Source organism: Drosophila guanche, unplaced genomic scaffold, assembly GCF_900245975.1.
Source record: "Drosophila guanche unplaced genomic scaffold, DGUA_6, whole genome shotgun sequence".
In the NCBI taxonomy this organism is placed as follows: domain Eukaryota; kingdom Metazoa; phylum Arthropoda; class Insecta; order Diptera; family Drosophilidae; genus Drosophila; species Drosophila guanche.
In genome coordinates this window covers 2,063,997-2,081,361 of record NW_022995755.1, presented here as the reverse complement: position 1 = coordinate 2,081,361, position 17,365 = coordinate 2,063,997, and the positions used below count along the sequence as shown (strand labels likewise).

The 17,365-nt window shown below is 45.4% G+C and overlaps 1 protein-coding gene across 1 annotated transcript in view; it reads right to left on the bottom strand.

Annotated features, from left to right (window-relative positions):
• Window positions 1-12,604, bottom strand: part of LOC117589603 — a 34,928-nt gene extending 22,324 nt beyond the window's left edge. The window contains exons 1-2 of the mRNA XM_034281678.1: window positions 12,469-12,604; window positions 7,295-7,901 (exon numbers count right to left, since the gene is read on the bottom strand). Coding sequence (XP_034137569.1) covers window positions 7,295-7,361 — 67 coding nt within the window. The 5' untranslated portion in view covers window positions 7,362-7,901; window positions 12,469-12,604. The remainder of the gene's footprint in view (window positions 1-7,294; window positions 7,902-12,468) is intronic.
• Between the last annotated feature and the right edge of the window lie 4,761 nt (window positions 12,605-17,365).

Sequence of the window (17,365 nt, the reverse complement as noted above, 5' to 3'; positions counted from 1 at the left end):
TTACTTCAAATGATGTGGTCACATTTTTAACAAGCGACAAAACATTAGCACAAATGTCTGGCTGACTGCAAGGTGGCCTGGGCCAGGGTCTCGGCAATTTGCTGCAATCCAGACTCCAGACTGCTGTTGAGCCATTTGCTCGGCCATTATTCATGGCACATATTGAGGCAACGACCCAAGCAGGAACACAGACACGGACACAGAGAGACCGAGCGAGCGTAACCAGTTCCAAATGACCAGCAAAAGTGGCAAATCTTTGTTCACACCTCAAACGGGCAGTCGCCAAAACGGGGGGACTGCCTGTGGGTCCTGTGTCCCGTGTCCTGTGCCTGCTGTTGTGTGTGTGTGTGCGCCATTTTTATGGATTTCTGCGTATGTCCTTTTGGTCAACCTTAAAAGTGTTTTCCTCTACATAAATTTGCCATAAAAACCATTTAAACGGAAAACGTTTCAGAACATTCAAAAGGTGCGGGGGGAAAGGTCACAAAACTATTCCTGGCAGTGGCCAGTGGCCAGTGGCCAGTGGCCAGTGGGGCTGTGTATCTCCAGTTGCTGGCTTTTGACTTGTGGTCCAAGTCCAGTTCTGGTTCTGGTTCTGGCTCAAATCTAAACTGCTCCAATAAAGCAAATTATCGTTAAAATGCTGCTTGCACATAAGAAGATTTACGATTTGCTCAGCTCGTTGCTCGTTGGGTTTTTGGGGATATTTTTGGCAGCGGCAGACAGCAGCAGCAGCAGGGAGCACAGGGATAAGCCATAAGGATGGGGCGGAGATACAACCTTTTTGGTTTTTTGCTTGCTTGTTGTCCCGTTGTACATTTGTGGGCTCCCATACCCATTTTTCGCTTGTTTACATTGCTGCTGCTCTTGATTTTTGGGTGCTCGTTTCGATGTGTTCAAGGATTCAAGCATTCGCTTAGGGGAAACCCTTTTTTTTTTGCCTTTTTTTCCCCCCTCTTCTGGCACCTCTTTTCTGCACCTCTTGTGCACCGTTTTGGCTGCCCTTTTCAGCTCTTTGCCCGACCTTTGGGCTGGCTTCTGCATTCGATTTTCCTAGCACCAAATGAGCGCATGACCAAAACAAATAACCCACAAAGTGAGCTGTTCCTGGGGTCCCAGTGTGGCCTCCCCTGCCTCGTGTGTGTATGTGCAGCGCCATGAATGCTTCAACGCGTTTGGCCACAGCTGGTGCGCAAATCTCACACAGTTGGTTATTTGACAATTGATGATAGCATCAAGATTGGGTCGCCAAAACTCTGTCCACACACACACACGAGGAGCTAACCCCTGCTGTGTGTGTGTGTGTAAGCTAGAGATGAGCACGTGACTGATGCGATTGTCACGAATTTTGTGCTGACGAACTGGCAATTAGCCTTGTGAACTTTGGGTAGCAGCAGAGGGAAAAGGTAGAGAAGAAGCTCAGGGTCGGGTTGTAAGAACTGATTGCTGTTGCACCTCTGGGCCTAAAAGGGGATACTCAGAGTTGCTCTGAAAAGTGTTATCTCTGGCCTCTAGCACCTAAAAAAATATATTTATTGTAATCTCCGCCCGAACCGCACTGGCATTAACTTTTGCCTAAAAGGCTTTTGCGGCTCGCATTAAAATTGTAGCCCACATTTGATGGCAATTTAATATTTTGGCATGTGGCAGGAGCCACCATTTCCGATATGTGGCTATAATTATTAATGAGTTAGCGAATGAATTCTGCGTTGCAGCAGCAGCAGCAGCAGCAGCAGCAGTGTGTGTCCAGCAGAAGGGCCAACCCTCAGGCGCTCGATCAGCGCTAATGAACCTTTTGGCAAATGTAACGACAAATGTCGCCACCCCTCCAGCTCTCTCCTCACTCACTCCTGCTCCCTGTCAGCTTTTTCGCCTGTGCTCCCACCCCCCGTTATCTGTGTTAATGCGTGCGTTTTCTTTGTCTCCTTTTATCAGAGCTTCCTGTCATTACTCCTGCTATCGCTGTGCCCCCAGAGTCAGCTTCCGTGTCCGTGTTGGTGTCCGTGTCCGTGTCCGCGCATTACCTTGTCGCCTCGATGTTCTCGATGTCCTCGCTCTGTTCTGTGCCCGTCGAGATTACAACGCCCAGTTTGCAGTGCCCCTTGTGCCGCCCGGTCCAGGTCGGCCATTGCTTCATTTCGATGGCAATTATTTATTTAAACCGTGTCCCAGCTCTGCTCCCTGCCACCCTGCCTACCCATTGGTACATGGCCGAGCTTAATTGTTTGACTTGGCGTCTGAAACTATGGGCATAGCCCATGCTGCCGCCTGCTCGAGTGTTGGTGGCGCTTTGACAACTCGTTGACCGTAAATTTCCAAGTTTTTCATTAGGCTGCCTGCCGACTGTGCCTCTGTCTCAGTCTCAGTCTCAGTCTCTCTCCGCCGCTTTCTAATCAACTTGGCCGCAGTTTGTCGCCCTCCCTACCACACCTGCCGGAAAACGGAAAACGGAAAACGGAAAACTTTTTCCACTCCCACTTCTGGCATGTTTAATGAAAGCGTTTTCGCTGCGATTTCATTTCATTTAGCCGCCTGCCTGCCTGCCTGCCTGCCTGCCTGCCTGCCTGCCTGCCTGCCTCATTCATTATGCTCAACTCAGATTTGTAATTTACACCTGAGGCTAACAAGCGAAGAAACAATGCGAGGGCAGCGAGGGCTGCTTGTAACATTTGCAAGGCCAATCACAGCAGCTTCAAACTTAGATTGCAACCAAGAAAGCGTTTGTTTCCCTTTTAACCCGAGAGCGATTGAAACTGCCTGCTCAAATATTTGTCATGGCTTCAAATAGCCATTGAATGGTGTCCTCTTGCCCAGCTTAAATGCTTGAAAAAAACCCTCCACACACACACACACACACACACACACACACACACACACACAGAGAGACGCGCTGACAATGGAGCCAAAGCTGTCCTAATTCCCCACTGCCATCCGCTCGGGGACTAGGCCAAAAATGTGAAATGGCTCAACTGCAATTATGATGGGGGGTTGTGGGAGGAGTTTCCGTTGCTGGCGCTGGCGCTGTTTCCTGCTGCAGCTGGAACTGCTGTAAAATGTTTATGATGCTTTTATGGCAGCTGGCCCTAGGAGCTCAGAGAGCTCAGCACTCTCGCAGCTCGCAGCTCGCAGCTCGCAGCTCGCAGCACGGAAGACTGGGCTAAGTGGGTGAGTGGCTGAGTGCTCAAAGAATTAACAATATGAATATGAATTATAAATATGCAAAAAGGCAGGGCACAGGGAACTCCCGCCCGAAGTGCTAAATGGCTTATTATGATTACAATTGTTGTGCGCTTTGTGTGCTGCAATTTGCCTGTTTACAACGAAGACAAACAAAAGGCCAGCGAGCAAGGCTGCGAACGAGAGTCTGATTGACGTCACGTCACAGCCACAGTGCGTCCAAGGTCACCCTTTGTTCCACATATATATTTAAATTCTATAATGCCAAAGGCACACGTTGCTAGTCCGGCTAGCACTTGTGCATAATCTTTAATTTAAACAGATGCCGAAAGCCAAAAATAAAGTCGAGTACGGTACGGCCAGCCACGAGCCAAGAGCTGCACGTACAGAAAGAAATATATAAAACCGAAATCCTGTACATAATATAAAGCAAAATGCCGGCAACTGGTCAACGACGGCAGCGGAAACTGTCGTCGAATGGCTGCGGTTGAGGCTGGGCACTAAAACTGAAACTGGAGTTGGGTTTGCAGCTATCTGCTCTGTTTTTTTTTCTGCTGGTATTTGGCTGCAGAGCCCAAGCTTGGGTTCGAGAATGATGAAAGATTATGGCATGAATAAATTAAAGCACAAATTAGAGAATAAATTATAAAAATATATTTTAAAAAAGGTTTACAAAAGTTGGGAGAAATATTATAAATAAAGGTGCAGATTCTATTCTTTGGCTTTGGGCTTTGATTCATTTTCTAAAATTGATAGAAACTTTTCCCAGAGCATGCCCTGGTCGACGCTGCCCTTTTTGGCTGCTCTTCCAGCAATTCCATCAAAGGTCTGCTGCAAAGTGTGGCAGGCGGCCATGTGAGTGTGTGGCGTCGCATAAAGCATATTTATGGACGTGCTACGCGCTGTGGCACGCGTTGAATGTCGCAGGACACGAGACTGGCTTGGGGAGGGGGCAGCAGCTTCAGATCTTGACCTAGGCAGAAGGCGTTGACTTTGCCGCTTGCTGCGGAACTTGAAGCTGTTCCCTCTCTGCTCTCTAGTCCCTATCTGGTCTGTGTGTGCTTTGTGTTTGCATTTGTCTGCTCTTTGTTAGCACATTTATTTATCAACGCTTTTTTTTTTGCATTTCCGCTGCGGCGAGGCTGCTGTAGCTCCATGCGGCTCTGCTTTGGCTCTGTTATATTATTTTTGTTTGTTTATTTTCATGCACTTCCTCATTTTTAATTTATGACAATGGCGCCGGCTTTTGTTAAAGCCTCGCCCTGGCCCCTAAGCCCCGTACCCGCTGCTGGTCCTCGTCCAGTGTTATTGTAACTGATGCTCTTATAAATGGCCTCTGTCCGTCAGACAGCATTTCGTTTGTCGCTTTTATCGCAGCCAAACTGGGCAGCAGCCCCCACGACACCGGAAAGCGGTGGCTGGCCAGGGGATGGAGAGTGGGCGTGTGGGTGGGACTTTGGCTGTGAGTGTGGAGCCACACGTATACTTTGTACTTCCGTTCGCCCCCATTGTCCTTGACAGTTTCATTATGACAGCTGGCGGCAGTCGACGAGTTTTCTATACCTCCCTCGCACCCTACCTTCCGCCTGTTTTCTTCGCTGATTTTGGTTTTTGTTTAGTTGCCGCAGTGGCGCTATTAAAGTGTCATCTTGTTGTTGCTGCAGAAACAATGGACAAGTGTTGGCATTATTATTATTATTATTATCATTATTATCATCATTATCAAACGCGCGCTTCCTCTTCCGCCACAGCGGACAAAGATAAAAGCACAAAAGCGACCAGCGACCAGCGACCAGAGATAAAACGCTTCCACCATTCATGCTCTTGACTGATTTTTAGTTAATTTTCGCTTGGCTTTTGTTGAAGCTCACAAAGAAAGGAAGCTCGAGGTGTGGGTGCAGTTTTGTTGCGCAATCAATTGTTTGTCGTGTCCTTTACACATCAATTATGAAGTTTTCTCTCAAATGTTCAAGCAAAGAATTAGCGCTAGCAATTGGAACGATGAGAAATTTGAAATTTGTGGAACTTATTGCTAAATATTAATTCTAGATCTTTCCCCTAAATTTCGTACTTTTTACTGTCTCCAAATGCTCCCAAAATGCCTCAAAAAATGCTACAAAAATCTGCACGATTTGCACTTTCAGTCAGAGGATTCAAATTCTGCTCAATCTTCATCTGTTTGGTTCTGCCTGCCACCTCTCAAGACGCCTTAAAGCCGCCTTGTCCTTGGCATTTCGTTGCCATGTGGAACTGCCTGAGTGCGCAAATATTTAATTGAAATAAATTCCTGGCCGTCAGCGGACAGCGTTGAAGTCTCTGCCCCAGTCAGTCAGTCACTCAGAAATTTTCGCATTTGTTGGCATATTAAAAGTAGCAACTCGGCTGGGATTTATGGCTGCAGCAGCAGCAGCAGCAGCAGCAGCAGCAGCTCCTTGTGCTCCTCTGGCTCACATAAATATGCAATTATTTTGCATTTTCCGCGCTTTCGCGCTCGATTTTTATTTATTTGCATGCCTCTTGCCGCGGGGCATCGCTGCGGCTTCACGCACAACATTCCGCGCCATGTTTATGACACGACTTTTGGGGCGGCAGCAAATTGACTTTTACACAAAAGATGCCTGGCGGTTGTGGGAGGTTTGGCAGTGGCAGAAATGTATCTTTTTATGTGACATATTTATTTGTTGATTCATATATTTAATCTATTTATGTTGTATGCATAATTTTGCATTTGACATATTTTTATGGGCATGGCTCGTGCAGCAGCAGCAGCAGCAGCAGCACCACAGCGGCATCACAATATTGTCTGCCACACGCAAATATTTCTCATATTTTCCGGATGGTTGAGGGTCCTTCGGGGGCTGGGGTTTGGTGTCTCCTGGGTAGAAATCTCTGCTTATCGTGCACTTTGAGAGCATTCAAAAATATCTTTGTTTTATTTGGTTTATGGAATGTGAGATTGTTTCAAATGATGCTAATAAATGGTACAGAAATAAATAATAACAGATTACAAAAAATATAAATATTAATGAATATAAATAGTAATTAAAATATAAAATGAATAAAAAATAATTGTAAATAAATAACAGAACTTATAATAAATGAATAACTGATAAATTAATACAATAAAAGTAAAGAAATGAAATTGTAAGGTAGAGCCGTGAGGGAAAACGATTTTTGAACCGCTCTGCCAACTGTTTTATTCACTTGAAAAAGTAGTTTTGAACCTGCTAAAGCAAAATTCCTTCAATTATACTCACGGAAAATGCAAACCGCTAATATTTATATATTTTCTAAGCAACTAGCCGGCCTTTGGCATTCTACTCATTAAGCAAAATAATTAAATTGCAATTTTCAGAGCCAAAAGAGAACTTTATGCACTTGTTTTTGCTTGTATTTATTTTGCTCGTTGTATTGTTAAGCCTATTATGAATGTTTTTGGCAAACAAATGCATTATATTTATGAAGTTGTATAACATTTATCAAAACAGCAGAAAGGAGTGTCTTCGGGCTTGCTGAGATCATCCAGAGAGATTAATTGAAATTTTGCATGGCAAGCCTTTTGATGGAAAGTTTACATGAAGCAACCAACCTTAGCCCTGAGCCATGGCCTTTTATTTGCCTCTGCTCAATGCCAACAAATGTGAATTATTTTGACAAAAATATGCATCAACAAATTCGGTAATTTACATGCTGAAATGGCTGTCATATTTCTTTCCCTCTTTTATTTTTGAGGCCTTTATGTGCCGTACAACAAATTGAAATGTGCATTGGTGCCATGTGTGTGTCGTGGCTTTAGTTATTACTTATTATATTTAGTTGTTGCTGCTGCTGCCTTTTGTGGCAACCGATAAGCCTTTGGCACATCGAACTTTATTTGCAAGCAAAAATGTTTGTTCATTTAAGATAAATTGATGGCTTGTTGTCGCTGCAAATTGTAGCATTTATTGAATTGTTGCCAGTGCCAATTCGGTTCGCTCGTAAATAGTTGCGCAAATAAATCGCAGCGCCCGTTCGATAGTCGTGGCATTTATGACAGCCACGGGGCGGGGCAGTGTAACCCAACCCTAGTGTTAATCGTGTTCATAAATATCAAGCGAACGCTTGCAGCTTTACTTACCATTAAACGTGGCCAGCAGCAGGGCGCCGAGCAGCCGCAACACCAACACTGACTGCTGCGTGCTCATCTTCAAAATCCTTTCCAATTTACTTGTAATCCAGCCGGAGCCAAGGGTGTGCCTCTGAGCATTAAACGGAAACGCGTTTACATTGCCGCGATAAGAAACGGAAATGCTGGGGCTCCGAGCTGAAGGCACAGGATGGCAGCAGCAGAAGGCAGGAAGCGTTGCGCCCGACGGCTGGCAGTTTGACTGCCTCTAAATGCGGCACGCTGGCTGCTCTGACTGCCTGCTCTCCCTTCCCTTCCCTTCCTTCTTTTATTTGTCTTGTCACGAAAGGTTCTTCCCTGTGATATTTATGGCCGCGTTGCTAGTTCCACATGGGAGACTGGGGCCTGCATTCTATTGGCACAAATTAACGTTGCACTTTCACTGGTGCTGCTGCTGCTGCTGTTGCCAGTATTTAAGCAAGAACTTGCTTATGGCACTCGCATATTAAATTCCATGCATCATTCCCGTGGCAGAGACTTTTGCTAGCTTACATGCAAAATCCACGTTAAAGATTTATCGTTCTAGAAGCTCTCGAAGCTGGAATCTGGAAGCTGGAAGCTGTTGCTGTTGTTATGGCTGCTGCCCTGCCCCAGTTACTGTGTTATGTTCTCGGAATTTATGTCTGTCTCGTTGACTTTCAGACATTGGCTTAAAGTTTGGTACAGGCGAGGCAGCAGCTGCCAGCCACTCCCAGGCGCACGCAGCTGACTGCGTCCCATGTGGCGTCTACGTCATGCGGATTGTCTCTGTGGCGTCTCTAAGCGAGCTGCCACACAGCAGAGCAGCGCAAAAGAGATTGCGAAAGTCAAAAGAGCTTTGGGCTTTGATGTGCTTTGGCTATGAGAGGTGCTAAATGGCAACCGAAACTTGTCAAACAGGTTAGGGAATTAAACAGCACTTTTAGAGTTATTTTTTCGTTGGCTTAAAGCCCCAAATCCACACACAAAACACTTCAAATCTTTTACTGCATTTCCCAAACTGACTTTAAACGTTTTTGCCATCCTAAATGCTGTATTATCGTGCCATAGCCTGCCAGTTGGCCCACACATTTATCTTGTGGCAGCAACAACCTTCCCCCATCGCTGTTGCTGCGGCACACAAAAATGCCAACAATTCAAAACTCAATCTGTAATACACTGCCGGCTACTTTGAGGCATTCACACAAATTCTACTGTGACGCCAACTGTCTGACAAATCGACAGTTGGATGCTGCAGGGCCCTTGGCAAGAGGTCTCCAGAATGGGCCCTCAGTCTCAGTTGGTCCTGTGGCGCAAATCAAATTGGCCGCCAAACGTTGCCTGGCATCAAAAGTCATCCATCACGGACACGGACGTGGGGCGCATCCAACTTTGCATGAAATTGGCTCTGTTTAAGCCAACGGGCAACAGCAGCCAACAAAGCGAAGTTGGACTAACACTGTGGGAGGAGTGTGACTCGGACTAGGACTACGAGTGGGAGTGGGAGTGGTAGCTCTTGCCACTCGAGACTTAATAAACTGAGTCCCGCGGGCCAAACACGAGCCAACAAAAAGGGGCAAAATGAACAGCGAGCACACGAAAATGTATGTAAATAAATAAACACTTAGCTCAACTCTTTTTCAAAGCCAAGTTCGTGGAAGCAGGACCTAAAATGGGGTGCTCAGCGCTGGTCAAGGGTTGAAAGATACGGCAATATTTATGTATTTAATATTCAGAAATATATTTTGAGGCAATCAAGCTTTCGTTTAGAATAATTATCTAAAAATAACAGCTAAAGGTTTCTCAAGCAACTCTTGCAGCGTTTTAAACCTTGCGATCTTTTCGATCATCGATGGCTCTTTATGCTGATGGAAATCATTTTGTGGCACATGTTTACATGGCTACAATAAACTACCAGCTCTGCACTTCCTTAAGTGCCCCACAGAAAGCCTGAGCCAGTGCCTGAGAGAGAGAGAGCAAAAAGAGCGACGAGTGGCGCTGAATTTTGTGCATTATTTTTTGTTGCCTAAATCCCTGGCGGCATTCTCATCAATTCATCATCACATGGCACATGGCACATGGCGCGCAGGCTGGCAAGAGGCCTAGCCGGCTGCTCTGTTTATTTCATTTCGGGCACAAAAAAAGTATGCAGCAGGCCTGTTGGGGCAGCAAGTGAATGAGAGGGTCAGAGGCGTACTAGCAGTGTGCTTGTGTGTGTGTGTGTGTGCCGTCCTTTGCGGCTGCGGCATAGACGCCGCAAACTAACGCCAAAAGTCTTTGTTGTTGCCTCGTCCAAATATGCAAGTGCCTCAGTGTGTGTGTGTTTTTTTATATTTTCGGTGAGGCTTTCTATGCCGGCTGGCTGTTGCCGAGCGGGCTGGAGTCAAATAAATTATTCCCCACATTGTTGTTGGCAAATTTTTGATGGTTTAATTTTGTGGAAAATAAGTTAAGCCGCTGCTGCACACACCACAAACATACAGGCAGGGCATACGCACACATGAGCAAATACAAAGCAAACCAACACACACACACACACACACACATGCACAAATTTGTTGCCTACTTTGCTGCGCGGCGTATACGCAATAAAATAAACGCGTCGCAGTTACATTTCCGCCAGTCCGGGATGGAGGGATGAGGCACTGGGGTTTGGGGTTTGGGGTAACATTTTATGCCGCATTGCCATTTTTATTTATTTATTTTTATTTGCCTTTGGCTGCTGTGCTGTGCTGTGCTGTGCGCCCCTTTATTTCCCTTTTATTCATTCATTTATAAATTATTATTGCAAAATACTCGACTGGTGGCCTTCTGCTCTTCGCTCTCTGCAGCTGGCACTCTGCTGTCCCTCTAAGCAGTTTCCCCACTTGATTCTGAGTGATTGTGCGGGGATTAATTCACTTGAAATGATTCATTTTCAATTCCCGGGCATTGTTTCCAGCCCTCCCCCTGCATGAGGCTCGATGCGTTCTTAGCTGCTGATATTTCTGTGGAAAAGCAAATTAGCTCAATTCCAAATTCCGAACTTAAGTGAGTGGAAACCCGAATGGAGCTGCCCTGCCTTTTTTCTGTTTGATGATTTCTATATTTTTATTTGTATTTATTTTTGTTCCTTCAACTTTAATGTGCGGAGAGACACTCAGTCAAAGCCAGTCATATGTGCGACGGCTGTTCTGAATTGAGCCACATCATCATCATCCACTTTGTCAGCGTCATCATCATCAGCATCAGCATCATTATGGTCTTGTCGTCACAGTCATCGTCATTGCCATCATCTGAGCCTGATGGCTGACATTGTCAAAAGGGTTTAAGTGGCCACACTTGAACCAGGGAGAATCAGCAGCAGCAGCAGCAGCAACTCCTCATCCCTAATGCTAGACAAATATGAAAAGCACGAGTGGGGATCTGGGGTGGCTGGTGGTGGAGAGTTGGGGCTGAGTGGAAGTCTTATGGGGTTGGGGCCAGCATGACTTGTGTACACGTTTCCATGGCACAACTTTAAAAGCAAAACCCCAAGGCTACACGAAACATCAAATGAAAATTTAATGTGTTATCGATTTATGCAACAAATTCTATAAATAATATGTACCAAAAATTGTACGCTACAGCTTAAAGATTTTTTGAAGAATTTATTCTGTTTAAAGTTGGGTTTAAATCTTCTAAAAAAAGGGAAAGAAATTAAATAAATAAAACCTTAAGGCGATTAAATGCGCCTCAAACTTTGCAAACTTTTAGGTTGTAGAAAACATTTGATTGAATCACATTTAAGGCAGAACCATTTCCAGAATATTATTTATAATTGTGGGCACAGGAATAAAGATTATAGACAGTCGCTTGAGAGTTTTTTTTTGTTTTAAAAGTTCAAATAACACGTTCAATGTTCTGCAGAAAAGCAAAATAAATGCTGCTGGAATAAAAGTAAATGTCTAAAGTGCAGAAAATAAAATATAAAATGCAATCAAATATGCAATGCACATTGCGCACCAGCATAAAGCTTCAGCAAGAGTTTACGGCATGTTTCATTTTATTTAAATAAAAGAAAATAATTTCCATAAAGTGTTTGTGGTGCTCAGAACTTAATTCTATGAAGTTCTCCGAACATAAATTCTCTACAAATGTTTTTCTTTAACAGAAACTCCTTCTTTAAACCAAGGTACGAGTCCTGCCAATCAATTCCAAATAATTATAGCAAAACAATTGCTTCATCTGCTGCCAAGAAGCGCAAATAAAATCTAGATAATTATCGGTTAATTATGTGAAATTATAGACAATTAATTCAGCACACACTTGCTGCCCCTTTACCCCTTTAAGTGATCTCATTTCGCACCCAACTCCAGCACCAACTTTTGTGGCAGTCATCGACATGATATCACATCATCATTCAGCATCCACTCAACCCGAGCCAGCACCTATTAAGTCATCGAGTGGGGCACTTGGCTTACGCCTAACCCCTGTGCGACAGCCAACAATTAGAGCTTCGCCTTCGTCTGTTCTGTGCCATCGAGTGGCTTCAATCAGGCGTCAGGCGTCAGGCTGCCGTGGCACATGTCTTGTGGGGCAGGCCGAGAGTCGCAAACAATAAACATTTAATTACCGGCCGTTGTGGCGGGTTTTTCGAACGGTAATTTGTCAAAGGGTCTAATTAAAAACTTGTGAATGCCACGAAAAATGCCACGAAAGACTTGGGGATAAGGGACGCCTGTCGTTGGCTGATTGGAGCAACGTTTTACAGCAAAACACGCAATTCACCTTCGTCATTGTCATGTTAATTAATTCGCCAGCACTTGAGAAGACAAGTGAACACGGCCAGCTCCAATCTCTACCCTGGCCACAACAAAAAAAATTAAAAAGGGAACACCAAAACTGTCAGAAGCATTCAGGGCGGCAGGCCATAATCAGGCGGAAAGGGCTGCCCCCGGGCACTCCCTTTCACACTTGTTAAGACTTTTCGATGGCCATCGATCCCACAACAGCAATAGCAGCAGGGGCGCAGGGCGGGGGTCCAGTCAGGCAGCGCCACAGTTCAATGCCTCTGGCATGGTTCATTGGGTCCAGTCGGGGCCCCAAAACGGGAAGCCAGCAACCAGCAACCAGCCACCGGCTAGCGGCCAAGGGGCAAACACTCGAAACACTCGCAAAGGGGTGGCGGGGCGGGGCAGGGCACTCACTCCACGCTTTCAGGGGGGTGGTGGCAGACTCTCGCTTAGCCGCGCGAATTTCTCGTCTTTTCGGTCTATGTCTGGCGTTGCGTATACGCCGCGTGGTACCGTTGGGCGCGCGCGTTAACAACCTCTGCACGCACAGAAGGATTTTCGAGACTGATGCTGGAGTCAGTGGCTGTGGCCGTTGCCGTTGCCGACGCTGACGTCGCAGCTCAACGCTCAGCGTGTGGCCAAAGCCGAAGTGGTAGCAGCGGCAGCGCCGCAGCAGAGCTACTTCGCTGATGTCACGGATGACGAAGGGAAACACGGCTGGCGGCTATCAAGCAGCTGTAGCTGTAGCTGTAGCTGTAGCCGCTGAAGCAGCTGCCTTGTCTTGCGATGGATGGATGGCTTGATGGCCGATGCTTTGGCTGCTTGCCGAATGCTGCCTGCCGGTTGCCCGATGCCTATGCCGATGCCTTGGATTGCCTTGCCTGTGCCGCAGCTGAGGCAAGTCAGTCAAGCGAGCATAGTAAACGTAACATATTGTCGCAGGCAGCAGCAGTTCTCCTTTGAAGCTGACGGCATCAAGGACGAAGTTAAGCGCTTCGTGTCATCAGCCAAAAGATGTCGAGGGAGTTTGCTCGTGTTTCAATTTATGACTCTCTTTCGTCGCTGTGTCGCTTGCCGACTTCGGTCCTTGTGGTGCTCGCTCTCAGACGGCAGACTCTCGTTTCTGGGTCACTTGGGTGGAAGAGGTTACAGGGAACCCGGCGGCAAACATTTTCAAAAATGTTAAGCTGTAAAATGGAATCCGTTCAAGTTAATTTTGAGGGTTACTAGATTTGAGGGTGAAATATATTTCAAAACTATTCTGCGGATCCTTCTAATTTATTTGTAATTGTTTTCCTTTTGGCTCTTACGCTGTTAATTGCAGCCGCTTCTGTTAGCGCACTGTTAAGTGAAGCGTCGGTTATGTTACCTGCTGTTAAAGCGAAAAGTCTACAAAATGTTAGCCAGCTGCGCAGACTGTTGGCTTAACAGAGCGCTTTACAGAGTATGTTAATGACGAGACTGGCGAGCAGGCTGCAGCTGTAAGAAATCGTAGCAGAATGTGCATTAAAAGTTACTTTAGTTAGATTCGGGGAATAATATTTGATTATGATTTATTTGTGCATAAAAAGTCATTCTATATTAATGAAATGAATTGTTGGGATTTCTGTTGTGGTTCTTCTGTTACCAAAACTCCATGGCCGTTGCCTTAGCAGTACAAAATTGCATAGAAAATGTCACAGCAGAGCAATGTTAATGCCGAATAATGTTATTCCAGAGTAATGTGAAAAACAACTTTTAACTTTATTTGAGGCGCTGAACATTTTACATTTAAAACATTTTAATTGTTTCCAATTTCCTTTAATTCCCAAATTAGTTTTCAATTTTAAAGATTTGATTTGTTGCCCTTTCGTTGCTACAATCAAAGTTGTAATGCATAAGAAGTCAATTAGGGAGCGATGAGTATGCTTTATGTAGAAGATAAATGCGAATCCTGTGACTCCAAGGAGCACTCATTCGCCCTCAGTAGGCGCTCAGCACTCGGCACTCGGCACTCACCACTCAGCAGCCAGCAGCCAGTCGGCACTCACACTCACACTTACATTCAGTGGAGCAAAGCCAAAGCAATTACAGTCGCAGACAATGGGCATGGAAATCGGGCTTTTAACATTTTTTGATGGCCGGCAATAAAAGCAATCCCCCGCTCACTTGCAACTAGGAAAAACTAACCCAGACATAGCCGAGAGACCCCGGCCTGAACCGAAATCCGAGGGACAACCCTGAGCCGAGCTGAGAACTTCACGTAGCCGTAGAAAGTCGCGTCAAGTACGTTTGGATATTTAATGCCATTTGGGGTCGTAAAAATTTTGAGTGTATCTTTCGTCCCTGCAATGGGATGGAGCCTGATGTGGCGGCAGCTGGGACTGGCTGGTGCTGGCTGTGTGATGTCCCCTTCCAAATAGAAAATGCAAAGCACAAAGGACAAAGACGGTCGCTCGCGCTCTCGCAATTATCTTGGACTTGGACTTGGTCTTGGACTTGGCTCTGCCATTAGATGACCCCAACTATTATTTTTTTTCCGCATATATTTTACGCATATTTTATGTGACTCAATTTGTTGTTCCTTCTGCCCTTTTTGGTCGTTTTTATGGGCTGAAAGTCAAGCGGAAACAGCGCGGTTCTGGGGCCATTCTCATGTCATTCGAGATGTACACACGAATAAAGATACAAACGAATTATTCAACATAGATACAGAGATACATAGATAGATATAGATACACATAACTATAAACGGGTCTTAAAGCGATTGTCTTGGCAAATGGGAAAAAAATTTGGTGAGAAATTATTTATGAACAAGGGAGGAGCTCTGGCTGCTGGCAAGCGACAGTTTTTGTGTACGATTTGGAGACTTGTAGTAGGGCTATAGAAAAGTTATTTATTGTAAAATATTAAGTGAAATTTGTGCATTTTATTTAAGGCAGGGAAATGTTTATCCATAAAGGTAAGCGGATAATCTGTGTAATTTCTTGTTGGCATTAAAATTAATCATTTGTTTGGTTTGAAACTGAAGTCTGAGCATCATTCATCATTCATTTTTACATGACAAACGTATTTAAATATTGAATAAAATGCAGCAACTGTTCAATGGATTTTGCAGCAACAATTTGTGAGAGCAACACCAAAACTTGTACACAGCCAGAATGCCAGCCCTGTTTGGGTTTGGTTTCTGTTTCAGTTTCAGTTTCAGTTTCTTTTGGGTTTTGTTGCTGGGTTGTGCTTAAATGAGTGAGTGAGTGAGTTTTCATGAGGAGACAAAACCTCTTACAACAGCCGGAGCAACAATGTCGACAACAATTTAGAAATTGAGCTTGAAGTAGGGCGCAAAAGTTTTTGCATTTCTCATGTGTTTTTTGTCATTGGAACTCGCTAATTTCCGTGGATAATAGTTTCATCTTCGTGACAGCTCTGCAGCTCCTTCTAGCTCTCTCGCTCCCTCTCCCTATCCCTCTCCCTCTTGCTTTCAATCTCCTTTTGGATCGCTCTAATGCCTGACATGTTTTGGGTTCGTTTTTCAACTTTCTTCTCGCATTTCTCTGGTTGCGTGTTAGTTGCGTGGGGTTGTGCGTGTCTGTGGCATGGGAATGTTAGTTTTTCCACGCATTTTGCGTTCTTATTTCTGCTCAGCTGTGTATGTGTGTGGGTGCCTTATAGTTTTACAATTTAAAAGCGTAAATTGAAATGAAATATTTGTCTTTTTGGGCATGAGTTGCGCTGCTTCGGCAAGTGCACTCAGCCTGCGTGAAATGAGCCGCATCTTGTGGCCATGTTTCATGGGCCAGTTGCAGCTACCCCATGGACCATTCGCCATTCCCCATTCCCACTTGCCATTCCCGTTGCGAGTGCGACTGCGGGTGCGTGTCAGAGCCAAATTGACCCCATTAATCCTTGCGGCCAGATAGCAGTAGCAAAAGCAAATGCCAAGCCAAAAACAATGACAAAACCACTGGGCCAAACACAGAGCACAGCAGTGGGAGAGCCACAGACAGATCCCGAGCCAGAAGCAGCCTTAGCCATGGCACTGGAATGGAAAAAAACTTGTCGAGACACAACCCGGACAGGAGCAGAATAAACAGGAGCAAGAGCATCAAGACCAGGACTCGCAGCAGCCGCAGCAACAGAAAGTAGAAAGCAGCAGCAAGCAGAATACTTTTGCTGCATTGTGCCAAGTCTTTGGCGTTGCTCGTTTGTTGCCTGGTTTATGGCTTGTTGATTCGTCCATGGGATAAAGCATTTATATTTGTCTACCATCTGCAAATGGAAATTATTCAAATGCGAGAAGAGGCAGTTTCATTTTGCTTGCTGCTGTTGTTTCGCTTCAAAAGTAGAGCGCAAACTTTTGGCTCGAGTAAAGATGATCGAAGCCATAGAAAGGCTATTAAAGGCTCAAGGCCCAAGGGTTTAGCCCACTGCCAAGTAGAGAAAAGGAACCTCTAACCGGGGGGTGCCAAGCAGTGTGCTGTGTCGTGTGTGTAACAAATGATCAATGCTCGAAACTGTTGCGTTTAATCTTGGACTTTGGGCTTGGCGCTCAATTTCCACCCAAAGTCCATTAATCATTTCGGTCATCAAGCATGAAAGCGATTACTCATACATAGACGGGTCGCCTTTTACCCTCTTCCCAAGCTCTACCTCCTGGAGTACTCACTCCGAATTGGCTACAACAAACATCGCCTAATAGGCAGGAAAATGGAAAAACGAAGCAAAATGTTGTGTGTGTCCAGGGAGTGAGGAGGAGAGTGGGGAGGGGGGGGAGGGGGGGGGGGGGGGGGGGGGGGGGGGGGGGCTGACTCGGCTGATCTAATATTTGTTCAAGTGTTATTTCTGTCGGCTTAGTTTTGCCCCAAAAATTATGCTACAATATTTCGTTATATTTATCACATTTGATTGTGCGTATTAACGGGAGTTAGCGTGGACTCTAGTGGGGCGTGAGTGTGTGTGTGTGTGTGTGTGTGTGTGTGTGATATGTGGCAAAGAATTAATAAGATAACTTTTGTCTCTGGGTGGGGACTGACTGCTGCTCTTGGCTTACGACTGTCAGCGGGTTCCGGGCGAAAGTTGTTTATTTAACATTTTGGCTTAATTTGTTTTTATGGTCGGACTCTCGCTGGCTCTGGCTTTGCGCTCCATTTCTGTGTAAATCAGCAGATTTATATATCCAGCCGAATGGCCGAACTAATTTGATTTTGAGACACAAAAACACACACACACACAGAGAGGGGCATGGGTGTGGAAATGAAAATGGATTCAAAGTTAGGGACATGTTGTGCAAGTTAATTAGCACAAATAGAAGGGGGGGTGTGCACAGAGGGGG